The sequence below is a fragment of the Melozone crissalis genome, unplaced genomic scaffold (assembly GCF_028551555.1).
Source record: "Melozone crissalis strain CALT ecotype California unplaced genomic scaffold, PUWL_Pcris_2 ptg000107l_1, whole genome shotgun sequence".
In the NCBI taxonomy this organism is placed as follows: Eukaryota; Metazoa; Chordata; class Aves; order Passeriformes; family Passerellidae; genus Melozone; species Melozone crissalis.
In genome coordinates this window covers 1,937,486-1,955,910 of record NW_026535884.1, presented here as the reverse complement: position 1 = coordinate 1,955,910, position 18,425 = coordinate 1,937,486, and the positions used below count along the sequence as shown (strand labels likewise).

Sequence of the window (18,425 nt, the reverse complement as noted above, 5' to 3'; positions counted from 1 at the left end):
TATTGATTATGCTGCTTCATTATTGGGATTGTATTATTTAATTTCATCCCTTGTGTTTCCTGCTTGCTCTGTCACCACACAGTAACCAGAAGCTTGTGCTGTCATTATTGATACTCCCTTCTCTTGAAAACAAAAGATTTCCCTTTTGATCAACAGTCTGTGGATCATTCAGAAAGGCAATAAAGGGATCTCCAAGGTTTTTCCCAGTTAAACCAGTCCACCCCACACACAGCAAATGTGACCCCTGACAGGACAGCTTCACCCGTTATGGGTTTTCCTGCAAATACCCTCTGTCAAAATGGGAAGCTGCATCCCAAAATCTGCTACACAAAGCTTGGGTAAGTCCCTGTGCCACCCCCCTCGCAGTGCTTTGCTGCTCCAGCAGGTTTTAAACCACCCCAATTACAGCCAGACTGTGCAGATCTATCCAACAGACAAATGCAGCTTGGAGTTCACAAGCAGGAACACATTCAGGATGTTGCTGCTTTTAAACTAATGGGATTTGTAGCTCTCCCAGGTCAGGGAAGAGCCAACTACTGTGATGCAGAGACAGGAGAAGCCACATTAGCCAGGCCACTGCAGGGCTTTCCATATTACAGCATTAGAATAAAAATAATGTGCTAGAAAATGCTGTTTTGCAGCAGATTGGAGAGCACAGCAATTCCTGGCATGGTGCTGGATCACAGCCCAATCCTATAGCATTAATTATGCAAACACCAATGAGAGACATTTTGCTGGTTAAAGCAAAGAAAAATAATCAGATCAGTGTTGTTACAGTGTGAAACAGCAAAACAGATCCTGTGCAAACAATTAAATTCATTTGTGCAGTCAACCTGCATGGACGTTTCTTCCAGATCTGTGAGTTCTTGTGCCAGTTTTCTCAAATGTGAGAAAACCTGGAGCTCTCACACAAGTCCATGTCAGACATGGTGCCAGTCCTCAGGTTTTAGGGGTTTTTTAAAATTTTCATAGTTTATCTGACTGGTGAGTCTCAGCCACAGAGAAAAAATAGCCAGGCACAAATGTGTGCATTGCTCTTGTCACATCTGAGAGACAAAAGCAAATTAGAGCCATTTTCTCTCACAAGGCTTAGTTAAATAGTAGCAAATTGCAAAATTCAGGCAGAAGGGAGAAAATAAAAAACTTCATGTTAAAACTAAATTTACATAAGGCCAGCTATTTAAAATAATCCAGTGGCTGAACACACAGACATCCAGCCTGCCTTAAGTCTCAGTTAAATCAGTTTGGAGGATTGGACAACCAAGAAGGGAAAATCACAAAATCCTTGGGGAAAGACATGGGTGGGAGGCAACTCCTTGTGTGGGCATTTGGAGAGCTAGGAGTGGCTCCATGGGGTATTGGGGTATTTGGGGAGCTAGGGGTGTCCCCATGGGGTATTTGTGGAGCTACAAGTGGCTCCATGGGTTATTTGGGTATTTTGGGAGTTGGGCATGGCTCCATGGGATATTTGGGAAGCTGGATGTGGTTCCATGGGGTATTGAGGTATTTGGGGAGCTAGGAGTGGCTCCATGGGGTATTTGGGGAGCTAGGTGTGTTTCCATGTGGTATTTTGGTATTTGGGGAGCTAGGAGTGGCTCCATGGGGTACAGCTCTCACTGTCACCCAGGTTTCTGCCTCGGGCACCTTTTCCCCTTGTGGTGTTTTGGATTCACTATCAAACTCACATTTGGAGCCCTGTCCACTTCCATCAGCTTCATTCTGCTGCCTTTGCTTGTCAGGTTTTAATTGCTTTGTCAGACACTAATTACAGCTCTTTCACAACTCTGCTCTCTGGGCTATTGCACCCCAGACCCAGCTTTCCTCGAGAGCCTCCGAAACCCACGGAAATATTTCCAGCCAGCTCCTCACCAGTACCTCCAGCTGTTGCTTTGTTTAGAGCTTGTTTTACAGGGCATTACTGTGGTTTTTCGGAGGAGTGCAAGGCTGAGGTTTCCATCCCGGGATTCACAGCCATCCTCCCTTGCCCGAGGCAGCCGAGCGCTTCCCCAGCCCCTGCAGAGCCCGGCTGCCTCCTGGCCGCCCTCTCTCATGACTCCTGCAGACATGCATTGTTTAAAACCTCGGTTCTTGTCCCTGGTGCACCCAGGAGGTTTCTTTCTGAGGCAGCTTGTTGCCCATCTATTCTTCTCCTCGTGGACTTGGCTGTTAAGTCCTGGTTATGCACTGTCAGCAGTCACAGAAAGCCAAGGAGCTGGAAAAATCACAGAGTGGTTTGGGTTGGAGGACTCATTTCATTCCACCTCCTGCTATTCCACCTTCCCAGGGTGCTGCAAACCCGCTCCAGTCTGTCCCTGGACACTTCAGGGATGGGGCAGCCACAGCTTCTCTGGGCAGCCTGTGCCAGGGCCTCCCCACCCTCACAGGGAAGGATTCCTTCCCTGGACCTTATCCAAATTTATCCTCCTTCAGCTTTGAGCCATTCCTCCTCGTCCTGTCCCTCCAGGCCCTTGTCCCAAGTCCCTTTCCAGCCCTCCTGTATCCCCTTTTAGGGACTGCAAAGGGCTCTGAGGTCTCCTTGGAGCCTTCTTTTCTCCAGGCTCAACAGTCCCACCTCTCTCAGCCTGTCAGCAGATTTTTCTGTATCCACACTGTTCACCTTCAATAATTTGGATGATTATATGATGATAATGAATATATCACTTATTTTAGAGGGTTACTCAAAGCTTCAGAAGTTTGTCTTCACCCCCCAAGTCCTGCTCTGTTCTTTCCAAGCTCATAACAAAACCTTCCTTCACCATGTCTGCATCAGCCTTCAGCATCTGGAATGGCAAGTGGGACCTGGGTCTTTGGTATCTCTGTGTCTGTATGTAAATAGTACTAAAATGAATGTTTCCACAAAAATAATTACATCTACTTCTGGCAGCCAGATCTCACATCTCTTAGAAATCCTCTAACCATTTCTTGACTCCAGATTTGATCCAGACATGCCAGGAATTGTTATTTCTATATGGCAACCACATTTGAGCACCAATCCTACTGAGTTCCAAGAGACCATGTTTTAAAAATGGCAAGAAAAAATCCTTTGCATCAAACAATAATAATGAGCACTCAAGAGCTCTGCAGGAAGGTCACCTGCTGAAGAGGATCCTTGGCAGGACCAAGGGATTTTTCTTCACACGTGCTGAGGGGTGGGCACAGCACACAGCCAGGAGCACAGGGTTCAGGCAGCTGAAACACCCCAAATTATTAAGCACTGCCACCTCTCTAAGAGAATAATTATCTGGATGCCCCAAAATGCAGATCAAAAAAGCTCAGAGAATTCACAGAATCACTGGGTTGGAAGAGACCCTCAAGATCATCGAGTCCAACCCAGCCCCAACCCCTCAACTGAACCCTGGCACCCAGTGCCACATCCAAGCTTTGATAAACACACCCCGGGATGGTGACTGCAGCACCTCCCCAGGCAGCCCTTCCAGAACTTTATCACTCTTTCTGTAAAATCTTTTCCCTAATATCCAACCTGTATTTCCCTTGGTGCAGCTCGAGGCTGTGTGCTCTGGGTGTGTCAGTGCTGCTGCAGAAAGAGCCCAGCCCCAGCTGAGCACAGGCACCTTTCAGGAGTTGTGCAGAGTGACAAGGTCACCCCTGAGTCTCCTTTTCTCCAGGCTGAGCACCCCCAGCTCCCTCAGTGCTGGGGAGGGTTTGTGTTCCCAGCCCCTCTCCAGCTTCATTGCCCCCTCTGGATGCCCTCGAGCATCCCAATGTCCTTCCCAAACTGAGGGGCCACAACTGGGCCCAACACTTTTTTATTGGTCCTCTTCAGCTCTAAATTGTGCCAAGACAATGATTTGAGTCTCCATGCAGCCCTCCCTGGCTCTCCAGGCCAGCTTTGGTGGATCCTGTGCCCCCTGTGCCTCCCCAGGCCGTGGCACCGTGCCCTGCCCATGCTGGCTGCCTGGCTCTGCCGAGAGGAACCATCTGCTCTGCAGTCAGGAAAAGGCACTCTCAGCTCAGATGGAGCCAGAGCTGCATCCAGACAAGCAAAAGGATTTCTGTTTCAGCCCTTTCTCTGGTGCTCACCCATAGTTTTCTTCTCTGATGTTCATTTTTTCTATGATTAGGCAGGAATGTGCAGCCATGGTTATTATTCTGCTCAAAGCCATTTTATTCCTCACAGCCCAAAGCAATCCAGGCTATCCCCATCTCCTTACTCCTCACCATTCAAAGGGCCACGTCCCCTTCTCTTTATGGCTTCCACAATGAACCTGCAGCTCTGAAAATTCATTTTTTTTTCTTGAGTTGTAATGCTGCCTTGTGGGTCCTTCGTTCATTGTCAAACAAGCTGCTGTCGAGCTTTACCTCTTTGTCCTCTGCTTCTGTAATTAGCAAAACTTTGTTGCCAAAGCCTCTGTTGTGTACAAAGCACCTGCATTTCATCTCATTGGAAGCAGCAGTTTCCTAGCTGGAATGCAAGCACCTGCCTCTTGAAGCACAGTAATCCCACTAATTGGCTCCTCCTCTCCATTTTGCTTCTAAATATGCATTTTGTAGGGTGAAAAGAAGCGCTGCCACCTGCTACCACTCCTTTTTTTTTTGCATCATTCCCAGTGGATTTCTTCTACATATTTATCCAGGGCAGAGAAGCTGTTCCCCCTCCAGGTTTATTCTCCACAAGTGTCATGTAATGGGTTTCCATCCTTGCAGAAGGGACAGGTGTGGCTCCCAGAGCTGCTGCTTGAGCTGACCTGCAGCTGCTGGCACATTTGGGATTTGCAAAGCCTTTAATTATCCCCCTTTCATTGTATCAGTCCAATGCTGCCTCTAAGCACGTAATATATTATTTTAGTAGGCTGCCACAAGAGAGCTCTTGGAAATAGAATTTAATTCATGAGCTGACATAGGTGTATGCTGTTTGTATTATAACTTACAGCTTTCTTAGCATTGGAGTGGTCCCCTGTATTTGGGATTTGCTCTTTTGTTGGCTTTCCATTAATGGTTGCAGCCCCCAGGACTATGTGATGCAAACAAAACAAAATGTATAAGCATCTTATTTAGAAATTTCAAATACCTCACGAAAGCTTTTAAATGACAAGGTTTAGACTCATCAGATGTGTCCACAAGGCAAAAAGGAGAGGGAATAGAAAACAAATCTCAAGCACAAATAATTTAGCTTTAAACAAGATTTCTGTGGGATTTCGTGTCCCTTTATCGTGCTAAGGTCACACATTATGTTAGCCAAGTGAAATACACAGTTATCAACCCAGTTTTTTGATAATAAAAGCTACTGGCAAGAGAGCTATTGATAATTTTGGCACCAGAACACTAATTGATATTGCTTGCAGGCACTGGCAGTCCTCACTGCTTTGGGCAATCACTTTTGCTTCAATTTAGATATTTTCCCTTCATTCTAGACAGAATGCAGAGAACATTTTAGCTAAAGAAGTGAGTTTCAAGGCACAACATGGAACTTGTTAAGAATCATTAGCATAATTTTGAAGGATTCTTGGGCTCCTGCCTGTTCAGTTTTGCATTATTTGGGGCTCAGCCATCAGCAAACTGCTGAACAAGGTGTTCACAAACGTCCTCCTCAGCGAGTCCTGCACAGGCTGGTGCACACCTGACCAGGGTGAGGAATGTAGCAGGGAGATATTGCACTGTCAAAGGTTGAGGAAAGATACTTCCCTAAGTAGGAATGGATTTAGGCAAGGACAGAAATCCCCATGATGCCCAAGAGAGGAATTTCTCAGAAGTGTCAGTGGCTCGGTCTCCTGAAGCTTCCCCAGAAAATGTGGTTTGGCACTCACAAGCCCCTATCACTTCTCATCTCCTACATCTTATCCAAATCTTTGCTTCCCCCCCTGCCTCCAGGAAAATACCAAATGCTTTCCAATACAGCACCTCTTGCTACTAAAAGCCATCAGGAAATCATCCCTTCATGCATACTCGAGTGTATCCCATCTGTCAATCTGTGAGAGATGCAATCCTTACTTCTTGAAAAAAATCCATTTTAAAAACCATCAGCATTTGCCAAAATGTGTTTCCCCTCTAAAATAGGCTCCCTAATAAACTCCAGCCACTAAAGATCCTGGGCTAGTTCATCATCTCTTTTCCATGACCTTCATCTAACTTCAGCTCTCATACTCAAAGCAGGAGTGAGTTATTTTGATTAACGATGATTGCCTCTTTGTCAGCTCAGTAAATCAACTAAAATAAGAAACTCATACCTTGAAAGATTTAGAGGAGTTGCTGCCAAGTATTTTTATAAGGTCTTTATTCACTCTGTGTTGTGGGCTCTGCTCTCAGATGTGCCACAATAAAACCCCTTGCACTCTCAATTCCCCTCCCTCCTTCTGCAGACATTGCATTTCCCTGTGTTTTGTGTGGAGCTGATGCATTTATACAGCTGTAGGGCTGGTTTATTTTCTGCTTTGTGCAGAGTCATCACTGATCATGTACACCATGTAAGCACAGCAGGAAGATTTGGGGTGGATCATAACTCTGGCTGTGTCAGGAGGGGTTTTGCTCACAGCAGCTGGAGGCTTGGCAAGCTGGGGAAAAGTGCTTCAAAGTTCCCAGGGGAGGAGCACCTCAGTCCATCCCAGTTTGACAGGCAAGGGGTAATGGCTGTAAACTGGTAGGGAATAAGTTTGGATTAAAAATAAGGAAGAAATCCTTCCCTGTGAGGGTGAGGAGACCCTGACATAGGTTGCACAGAGAAACTTTGGCTGCCCCATCCCTGGAAGTGTCCAAGACCTGTTTGGATGGGGCTTGGAACAACCTGGGATGGTGGAAGGGCAGAAGGGTTGAAACATGATGATCTTCAAGATCCTTTCTGTCCCCAGCCCCTGTGTCAGGGCCTGACCTCTCTCATAGGGAAGAATTTCTTCCTTATATCTGATCTAACATCCCTCTTGTTCTAAACTTCTCTTTCCAGTGCCCTGCCAGCAGCTGGAAGCTGTCAAAGAGGGAGGAATGGGACATGTTGAACTTAAAGGTTTTTTTCCAGCCTAAATGATTCCATAATTCTGTGATGGGCATGGCCAGGCCTGTGGCAGTGGTGGCCTTGCAGCCCTACACATGTGTTAAGGATGAGATTTCCCCCCATCATTTTGGGAACAAGCTGAAACAGAGACACCTTTGATGCCTTTGACACTGGAGATCCAACATGTCACAGGTCAGGACAGCACAGGCAGAGGATCAAACCATCAGCCTTTGCTGATGACAGCCTGGAAAAGCACCTTGTTCCTTCCTGGCCTCCTTGGAACAGGGTGTGAGGATGGGGATCACGGGGGTTTGACCTGGAAAAGGGACAGCAAGGGGCAGAAGAGAAGAAGAGCCTCCTAAAGATGAGTTTCTGTCCATGGCAGCCCATCAGCTCAAACACCAAGGGCACAAGAGAAAGAAGTTTTCAGCAAAGCAGTGACACTGAGGGCAGGGTCTGCACCTTAAATGTGGCTCAGATAGAGCTGAGCATTCATTGCCATGGATTTCACGCTGTCTTTCAACAGGCAGGCAGTAGAAAATGAAGCCCCTGTGCTCTGTAAAAGCAATGCCAGACACAAATAACTGTTTTCATGGAAAATCTTGGTGGCTTGTGCCAATATAAGCCAAGCAGTAGCCACAGATGTTAGTTAAGGACATCTTAGTGTTGTGTTCACTGTGCATTCTGCAGCCTAATTACACTGCCTTCATTATTAATAATGTACAAACTGAGTAGTGATAGATTGAGACAGTTTTCATTATTTTACTGTAGGTCTTTTACAATATAAGTCAAAAGCAAGAGGATAAAAAGAAAAATAAAAAGCCAGAGATGAGTAGAGATTGTTGCGAGCACAAAAATGAGAGATAAAATATTTCTGAAAAACAGACATTCCTCTCACTGCCATTACTGCAAAAATGATGGAGACTGACATCATTTGGAAGGGAAAGGGAAACAATCAGGGAATATTAATTGGGGCACACATCATGCAGTGATTCTGAATTCCTGAATGCAGAAAGACAGAGAGGAAAAAGTTGCTGTATTCTTAGGGCCCCTGGCTGTCTGTGGGCAGAAAGGGAAGGCTGTGCTTGAAAGAGGAGCCAGAGTACCCCTGGAGTCAGCTGGAGCCCGTGTTCAAAGGGGGCAGCACTTCAGCTTTTGGGGTATGTGCTGTGTGCTTGTAGTTTTTTCTTTCTTTATTTTTTTTAAAGCTGAAAAATGAAGATGTCTTGACTTCCCCCAGGCTACCTAACCTGGCTTCACAGCTCACTCCTGGTACAGAAGTACTGGTTCTACCTGTTAACCTGGCTGCTAGAATATTATAAAACATATCAGGGTCCTAGAATAAATATCTTTTTAAACCATTGCAGAAAAAAACCCAGATATTGGAAAAATAATTCAAAAAGTCAATCTCACTTTTTTGCCTTTCACACAGTACAGATACTCTCCCTATAGCCATTTCTGTGCAGATTTCTCAGGCATAAGTAAGCATTAACCACTAATTTGCAGTGTGAAAAGTATTATTGTAAGGAGAAACATGGAAGATGGCCAGTGGGCCTGAGTAAATCACACACTACTTGTGTGAGCTTATCCTTATTTTTTGGGTGTTAGGGAACAGCAACAAGAAATCCTGCTGAGTGCTGCAGACTCCCTCAGCTCCTCCAAACCATCCCTTCCCAAACCCAGCTGAGGTGAGGGAACAGGGCAAGAGCTGCAGTGGTGATAACACAAGGGACTGCATCATTTCTTATTTTATCTTCCTTGATCCCTTCGTGGCCTTGCTTATAAATGCACCTTTGGCAACTGGAGGATGTTGGATGCACCCTGAAGCCAAGAGGGATAATTTTTCAAGTGGTTTGCACAGATCCCTTTTATACAGGATATTTATACACTTATCATATGGGAAGGAAGCTGAAAGGAATCAGGTTCCTAAAGCCCTGGGGCTGCTCTTCTCTGGGAAGTCGTTGTGGAGTGATGCAGCTCTTCTTCAACATCTCCCCCATGTGGCACCAGCAACGTTCACAGCACTCGATTCTCTTCCAGCCTGGAAGAGGAGGATTTTCCTAAGTGGGGAACATTTTGCTGTAAATCCACTCCTCACTGGCCACCAGCTTTCTCATGGTGTTGATTCTCATGGTCCTTTGTCCTGGCTCCATCCCACACATCATTCCAAGGTTCAGTGCTTTCCCCCTCCACAGAAATAATCTTCAAAAGATCAGGCAATTCTTTATGTGAGCTCTTTATTCACTTGGGATGTGTATTTAGAGCCTCTCTCCATTTAGGAGGGTGAGTGCTGTGTGCTTGAAATCTAATAAAAGTATAAGTTGGGTAAACGAGCAGCAAATTATTGGATTTGCCATAAAAGCCAGTCTCCACATGCTGGAGTGGAGGTTAAATACAGAGAGCAGCTCAAAAACTATCAACAAAATAATTAAATCTATATATCAAAGGAAAAAAAAATCATGGTTTCCTTATGATGAGAATTTTCCTGTAACATTTAACTCAGAGAAAGGGTGGCTAATTCCATTTATGTTAATATTAAACCAGCATACTTTTGCTTTTAGCTTAATCACTAAGCAACCAAGTTAGCAGAAGAATGCAGGTTATCCAGCAGTTATCCCACAAACACGTCTGGGGCTGAATTCTGACATTGCACCATTAAAATCCATGGAGATTTTCCCAAGAGACCCATGACAGGAATGCTGAGGATATAAAAACTGACATATGATTACTTGTTAATTGGTCCCAATCCCATTCGTAGCTCCAGTCCCATTCAAAGCCTTTTAATTCATGGAAGAGTTGGGCAGGAATGATAGCACCAATTATTGCTAAGAGGTACCAAGGTGCATTACTTGATATTTATTATTAACAGCATCTTTTAAAGCAATTTTCATCCTAAGGATCTCAAAGCTTTTACACATTAATGAATGAAGAGCCTCGCACGATCACTGTGAAGTAGACAAATATTATTCCCAGCTCACAGATAAATGAGGAAGATGGGAATTAAATTACATCCTTACATTTGTGCAGTGGATAAAAGACACCTTTTCCCTGAAGGAAGAGGAGATCTGAAGTGGTGTCAGGGTCTTGCAACCAGTGAATTCATCTCCTTGCTGGGAAGAATTGGAGTCCAGAGAAAATCCATGGTTTGCCAAAACTCAGTGCAAATGAAATCGAATGGAATGCATTTGGCATGGATGCCTTCCTAGGAAGGAGCTAAGCCTACAGCCTAGAAGGAGTTAAAGTATAAAGGATTACTACATCTGGACAAGATCTGTTGCCAGGGTTAACTCACAGGGCTGTTTGGAATATTTCTGCAGGAATAGCAGCCCAGCACTCACTTTCAAAAACCAGCTCTCCCATTTGAATTTGTTTTCCAAAACAAGACAGCTTTTGCTTACAGAATTAGCTCCTCACCCAGCATCTGAGGCAGGGATCTGGAGAAACAGCTTAATTTTTATCAAGCAAGTGCTTAAAGCAACTGTTGATATATGGGGAGAGAACGCAAACACTCGCTGTGTCTCGCAGAGCCATTAAATATTTATTGGTTTTTCTGTGACAAAAATACAAATGTACTTGGCTGGCTCCCACCTCCTGCTGGGCTCAGCCTGGTGACCCCTGAGCTCACAGGTTGGAGGGGAAGTTTGCAGCTGAGTCAGGAGGAGGATTTGCTGTGGGTTGGAGCTCTCGGGTTTCCCAGTGGCTTGGTCCAGCACCATGGTGCAGCTGCAGCTCACTTTGGGCTGAGGTGAGGGGCTTTAGCTCATTTCTTAACTAGAAATGGAGCAGGCAGGAGAAAACACAGCTCTCCAGGCAGGAGAAAACACACTGAGGGAAGAGAACACGTTTTCCTGAGCCTTCACATCTTGTGCTTCTCAAGCGCTGAGTGAGGCTAACTGGGATTTTCTGTCTCATTTGCTGGCTGCACAATTGGGGTTTGTTCCTGTTATTAACTGAAAAATCTGCATTGCTGATAAACTGCTGTGATAGCAAATCCTTTCTGGTCTCCCCTAATTGCTTCTTCTACATTTATGAAGATACTCATCGTTTCTCTCTCGTGAACTTCAATTAAAGCTTTGCACACACGCTCTGCTCATGAATACACATTGAGTTCCAAGTGAGAAAAAATTGCCACCTCTCCTTCAGCACTCAACAGGACTCGGCAAATAAAACATTCTGTCCTGGGCCACCTGCTAAGAGGTGTGAGGGCCTTCTGTGAGGGCATGACAGAAACTGGAATTTTGGAATTATCTGGGCTTTGTCGGACTTTCCTCTGATACACCCTGACTTGAATTGAAGCTGTTCTCCAAGCCAAACCAGCTCATGGGTTGTGCAGGCTGAGATAAATGAACACCAAGATATGTGAACATCTATTTACAGCTGCATTTTTATATTATTTCATAACAGACTTTGCATCATTTCCCTTTCTGCAGCCCTCGAAACACATTGGTGTGGCAAGGACGCTTTCAGAACTCCAATAATTTCAGTTTATTGAAACCCAGAGGAAATCCTCCTTCCCCTGTTCTTCCTGTTGATACTGATAGGACCCACTCGTGTGAAAACAAAGGTCATGGGGCATTGCTCCTGAAGCTCTGCTAAAAGTCTGAAAAACAGATGGTGAGAAGCATTTAAGCAACAAACAAAATATTGCAACAACATGGCTGGTTTTATCCAACAGCCCTCTGTAGAAAATGAGAATTATTTTTAAAGGTCAGCTGGGGAAATAGCAGTGCTCTGCTTCCAGTTCTGCAGCAATTATTGTGGCTGTCTCCACACCAGCCTGCTCAGGAAGGCAACAGGGACCAGTGGAGAAAAGACTGTAATGGAAAAGGGCTGAGGAATTATTATCTTGTCTGGTTAGAAATGGAGGGTAATGCAAAAAAACAAAGCCCAACAGCTGGTGGGATGTTGAATGGCTAAATGTAAGTCATGCCAAGCTGGTTTTCCTTTTTTCCAAAATCTCTCACCTTAAATGATTTATTTACAGGGTATCAGTGTCAGGCTTAAAAGGCTTAAAGTGGTGACAACTCAAATACTCAGATATTTTCCAAAGGAAAACAAGGCAATATCCTCTGTCCAAACTGGCATTAACTTCATGTGCAGACCTGTCCTGGCAGACACCTGCTAAGGTTTGTCCCGTGAGTCAGTGAGGATTGGAGCTGTTTGATTCAGAGTAAAAGAAAAAAACAACCAGCCAACCAAAAAGACACATAAAAAATATGCTTTTTAAAGAAAAAATACTTCTAAATGTAAATGTAAGTGTTCTTTCCTCTATGATTTTTTGGCAATGAAACCACTATTTTGTTAACAATTTAGGTTAGAAGCACCACCAAGTTGATTTTCTGTCTCTTTACCTAAGAAATAAATGAACTCCCCAGCAGAGAAACAGTTGAATATCTCAGTGCCCTCACTCTCCCATGCTAGGCACCAACTGCAATCCAAGTGAATCTAAGCCAGATGTCCCACAAGGCTGATCTTGTTCTTTAGTCATTATTTGTGCTATGATCTCATTCAAAAAGTCCAATGCAAACCCAAAGATGGTTTTGATGCCTTTTCATTCCCTGCAGAACAACACCTGCGGATAATCACAGCACTGCTGGGAAAGGCACTGGAGGTATTTCTCCCAAAGAACTTCAAATCTACTTGAAGTCAATTAAGTACTTCATGGAAGGAGCTAAATGGACTGAACTTCCTGAAAGCTTGGCTTTTGAGGGCAGGCATCCAGCAAAATGTCATGTGCTCCTTCATATAAGAGACCATTACCCTTCATCTACGGCTGATGCTGGTGCCTTTTCTGCTCATTAGACAAATTCCTCTGGAAACAGCTGGATTAGAGCTGGTGCCCATGACTCAGCCCTTGGATGGTGTATTCCTTCTGCTCCATGCCAGTCCACTCTCTCACAATTTGCAATTAGAAACAGAAACTCAAGTAAAACAAATCAAAAAGCAATTTAGGCAAAGCTGGGGGATGATTTAAAGTTTGAAGGTGTAATGGATTCATGTCACGTGTGTCTCAGAAGCAATAAATCCTGCTTAGGGAAATGTCTGAGGAAAAAACACTGCTAGGCTATAAAATTCCACCTCTGAGGATTATAAAACAACAGGCACAGAGCAAACATCCTTCCTGAGCATAATAGGAGTGTCAGAAATGATTGACAGCAGTGACAATCTATCACAGGCTGCCGTGTCCCTGCCACAGCGCTGTGCACGGGGCTGGCTGGCAGCAGGGGAATTGTTTATTCACTCCAGCACCAGGCAGAGGATGGGACATGGCAGGGGAATAAATGCACCTTTCCTCGCCACCTGCTTGTATGCCCCAGTGTTGCCCTGTTCATCTAAAGTTCCTCTAAACCTTCTGATGTTTAGATTTTCATAACAGAGCTTCTCATGCACTTTTCATGTAAATAATGATTGTTTTGCATCCCTTTCTAGAAGAAAAAAGAATTAATGGACTGTTGGTTTAACCAGTGTGGTTGGAGAGGTGGCAATTTCTTCCTCCAATCCATGGTCACTTTTGGAATTCTATAAATATTGAAGTCCAGAAAGAAATGAGCCTTTTTTGCCTTGGACATCTCAGCGCGTGAGTGTCGTTCAGTATTGCAACACCCCAGCATTATCTCAGCACACCTTTGTCATGTTTTCTGGAAAACCTCTTTGCCCAGGATTCTTCTCCTGGGAAGTTGAGAAGCCTCAGAGAAAAGGAAAACAATTCTTATCTCATTTGCTTCTCCTGTGTTTTGCTCACATGTAGAATGTGTTTGAAGATTGTTTACCCACAGGTGATTGTTTCATTGCATTCTGCTGTGAGTTGTTTTCACTCTTTGGTCAATCAGGGCTAAGCTGTGTCAAGGCTTTGGAAAGAGCCACAAATTTTTCATTATTATCTTTTCAGCCTTCTGTAAGTATCCTTTCTGTATTCTTTAGTATAGTTTAGTATAGTATCCTTCAATATAATACAGTATCATAAAATAATAAATTAGCCTTCTGAGAACATGGAGTCAGATTCATCATTCCTTCCTCCATCTGGGAACCCCAAAGATACAAAACACCTTTTAATTCAGGCAGCAGCACAATTCCCATTCCTGGAGCCCTCCCCCTGCCAGGTGACCCAGGGAGGGAAGGTGATGTCAGGAATGTGCTGCACCCCTGGGACACCTCCAGGAGCCTCTGGGCACAGAGCCCCAGCCCTCACCAGCAGGGAGGGAGATGCTGCTTTTTCCCCAGAGCTGTCAGCCAGCTCTGTGACCTGGGAAATCCTATCCAGGGTGTGGAAGGGATGGAGAGCAGCGGGGTCAAGATATCCTGCAGATTGTAATGACTTCCATTAAATCACTGTCTTCCCTGGGCTGAATTTGAGCTGACAGCCTATTGCTGAGAGACTCCACACAGCTTATTACCTCTCCCTGCGTGCAGTTTAACACTGCTGACAGGGCTGATGGATCAGCAGCCCCTCAGCCAGCCCAGACCACAGCTGCCAGCACCATCCTCCACCCACTGCCACCTCATCTGCCACCCTTGCCATCCTCCCCTCAGTGCCACCTCATCTGCCACCCATGCCATTTCTCCCCCCATGCCACCTCATCTGCCACCCTTGCCATCCTCCCCTCACTGCCACCTCATCTGCCACCTGTGTCATTTCTCCCCTCAGTGCCACCTCATCTGCCACCCATGCCATTTCTCCCCCCATGCCACCTCATCTGCCACCCTTGCCATCCTCCCCTCACTGCCACCTCATCTGCCACCTGTGCCATTTCTCCCCTCAGTCCCACCTCATCTGCCACCCATCTCATTTCTCTATCAGGAGTGCAAAATATGCCCCATTTTCCATGGAGAAAACCCATTTGCACATGGGGAATGAGAAGAATTTTTCCCCCCCACTCAACAGCTGTTTCTCCATGCTGTGATTACCAAGAAGTGACCTCTCATTTTCCCTGTAAAGCCACAGTCACTACTGTCACAGTTGCTTGTACATGACTACCACAAAACTGAGGCATTAAAATCAGCGAAAAGTGGAGTAAATTGAGAAAACAGATGGGCAAAATAGGGTCTTCCAAGCAGCCAAGGGAGAAATAAATATGGCCTAATATATGTAGGGATTGGGCTGATGCTTAGGGGCATAGAGTGCACATTTGAACTCTCAGAAAATCCAGCTGTGGAACCCCAGGCTGGTGCCTCTGTGCTGTGGTTTCTCCTCTCCACTCTGATGAGCATCCTTGTCCTTTGTGCTCCCAGTGACACCTCACTGGGAGGGCAGGGACGTGTCCCTTCACAGGCAGATGCACATGGGCCCAGCACAGGCTCCTCTAAAAGCCCTCACAGTGTTCTCCAGAGTGGAAAGCTCTGTGCGTTGGTTCAGTGATTCATCCTAAGCCAAAAAAATGACTCAAGATCAAAGTCAGATCCATGGTGGACCCGAAAGCTTTGTTTCAGCAACATCTCCTGGTGTGTGTCCAAGCAGAGTTCCAAAATTGTGTCCAATTTCTCTGCAAGGCTGAAGGGCAGCAGGCACAAGGCATCACCCACACATCATCCCCGCCTTTCCAAAGCAGGTTAATAATGGCAGAGAAGTGAGAAATGCCCATTAGCTGTCCCCTCTGAGCAGCCACTCCTGCTGGCTTAGCACTCCAGCTGATTTCTAGCCAAAATATCAAACTGGATGTTCTCTCCTCAAATTATCCAGCAGACAAAATCAGGTCCATGGCAAGAGTCAAAGTGCCAAGCACTGGATTTTAGTTTATCTTTGTACAGAGCCTTGCACAATCAATCTTTCCATAAAATAACTAAAGGGAAGGGAAGGGAAGGGAAGGGAAGGGAAGGGAAGGGAAGGGAAGGAAAGGAAAGGAAAGGAAAGGAAAGGAAAGGAAAGGAAAGGAAAGGAAAGGAAAGGAAAGGAAAGGAAAGGAAAGGAAAGGAAAGGAAAAGAATTGCACTGGTAATATTTTTACCTGCTGTATGATTAGAGCCACAGGGCACTCTGCAGTCAGGGTTAGCACATATTTATATTCACACACTGGCAGGGATATTCCTGCTGATATTCCTGCCAGACTCATGTTTCTTTCATTCCTCAGAGGGTTTATTTTATTGGATTTTTTTTACTGGATGTTATCACCTGTTTTCTTCCATCCTTCTGCTCACCGCTACCACTTCCCACCTTGTCATTCTTCCAACTTGAAAATTCCAGGCAAGAAAACATCCTGTCCTTTCTGGGAAGGAATCCAGGCACATCATGAGGATACGGGAGCACTTGACATTTCCCTATTGTTCTTAGCATTTCCTAATCAGTCTCTCTATCACAGGCACCAATTAATATGCATTCAGGACAGCTGATAAGTAGGAAAGCAATTCTTGGGTGCTAAAAATAGAATTCCTGCACAAGAGGATTATCAATAGGTACATTTTTGCCCCATATTTATTTTTATCTGCCTGCCCTCATGCCTGTCTCCCCATTATATTCCAAATATCTGGGAACAGGGATGGATGGGGCTTGGAGCAACCTGGTCCAGTGGAAATTGTCCCTGCCCAGGGTAGGGAGTGAAATGGGATGAGATAATGTCTCTTTTAACCCAAACTTTCTGCCCAAAATTTCAAGCTGGGTGTTTTCTCCTCAAATTATCCACCAGTCAAAATGAGGTCCATGCCAGGAGAGGAGAGTAAAAGGGCCAAGCACTGGATTTCAGGTAATCTCTGTACAGAGCCTCAAACTGGGAGGATTCCATGGATTTCCATGGATTCTGTGATTTTATTCCCACCTGCAGGGGAATCTATGGGATCTATTCCCTCTGTGGTTGCAGATCCAAAAGCACAATCTCACCCCTTGTGTTCCCCATGACACTTCAGCAGCATTAACTCTGGTGGTTTCGAGGAAATGGAGGGGACTTGGTTACAGATGTGCCAAAGTGAGATCAGCACCATCCCCACAGGAATGAAACCCTGAGCACAACAGGGAGGGTTTGCTCCCTGTGCTCTCCACAGCCTCCAAACCTGGACTGACTCCTGGTGCACACACACAATATTAAAATACATGTGCTGTTAACAGCAGGGATCCCCAGGCCACTCCCCATGGGCAACAGGATCCCTGCCAGCCAAAGTCAGCAGGACCAGAGGCTTTGAAAGGGGGGAGGGGGAGGAGGAGGAGGAGGAGGAGGAGGAGGAGGAGGAGGAGGAGAAGGAGGAGAAGGAGGAGAAGGAGGAGAAGGAGAGAAGAGAAGCACCAGACTCCAGATGGGAGAACATGGAAGTAGAGCAGGCCATTCCCAGTCCTGGAGAACTCAGAAGATCTCAGGACAACCTCAGGCCTCCTTTGCCTGATTTTAGAGACCACCCCATTTCAAAAGAGCCCTCTGACAGAAGCTGTAATTTTCCATCCAGGCTTTGCAAATAAAGACCAAAAGGCAATATAACAAGATAAATATAATTAATATTTCAAAGGGTGCTTTTTGTAGGTTGAAGGAAGGACTACAACACAGCAAAGCTACAGAGAAAGAGATTTTTTTGTTGAAGCAACAAAGGCACAAAGAAACATCTGCACATAATTTCATGACTTTGGCATTTTAGAGCTTGGCTACACCAACAGCTCAGTTGTCTGGCACTTCTAAATCTGGCATTGAGCACAGATGCTTAGTGGACAGATAATTTTCTTTTGGTAGTGCTGATGCTGGATTCCCATCAATGGGGTTATTGCTGTATTCCCATCAATGGGTACATTGCTGCATTTTCTCCTGAAATTAAGAGCCATTTTCAACCCTGAATCTGAGGCTCAGCCCCAGCACAAGCTGCACACTGAGATGTTCTTCCCACAGCTGCAGATTTCAGAAGCCAAAATCAGTTTTAAAGAATCAGCAATTAATGCTCTCCACTGCTAAAACTGCACATAAAAATGACATATCCCTCCAGATGTGTGCAATGTGCCTTCCTCACATCCTAACACACATTTGTGTATTGATTTCCTACCTGTGCATCCATCAGGAGGTGCCTCATCAGCCTCATGGCACTTTTCAGAGATTCCTTCTCACTGGGCAAAAAGGCATCTTCATCCTCATCCAGGGTTTTTGACTTGCTGACAATGAAATGGGAGATCTGGTCATTCAGGGAATGCAGTGATTCAACGGCTGTGGAGACACAGAGGGAAAGCAAGCAACAGGAATTAAATCATGCTGGAGGAAGCCAACATAATTTTTTTCAGTTTGAGATGAATGTGGTTTGCTCTGGAAAGGTGGAGCTGGAAATAACTGATCCCCATTTCCTCCCCTGGACTCTCCTGAGAGGACCAGCAAAGGCATCATACAGACATGGGGATAAAAACCCTGAGCAACCTGGTCCTGCTGGTGGCAGGGTGGTTGAGAATGAGGTTGTATTGAAGGATTCTTCCAACCCAAATCATTCCAGGATTCTATGATTATGTTTCTAATCTCAAGTAACAAGTCATGGTTAAAGCGAAAATAAGAACAACAATAGCCAGTCTCTTGACTCACAGCCCAGAGACCTG

At 45.3% G+C, this 18,425-nt stretch overlaps 1 protein-coding gene across 1 annotated transcript in view; it reads right to left on the bottom strand.

Annotated features, from left to right (window-relative positions):
* KAZN (kazrin, periplakin interacting protein) overlaps positions 1 to 18,425 on the bottom strand; it is a 226,027-nt gene that overhangs the window by 148,210 nt on the left and 59,392 nt on the right. Inside the window, exon 2 of the mRNA XM_054291991.1 lies at positions 17,891 to 18,048. Within this exon, the coding sequence (XP_054147966.1) occupies positions 17,891 to 18,048 (158 nt within the window). The remainder of the gene's footprint in view (positions 1 to 17,890; positions 18,049 to 18,425) is intronic.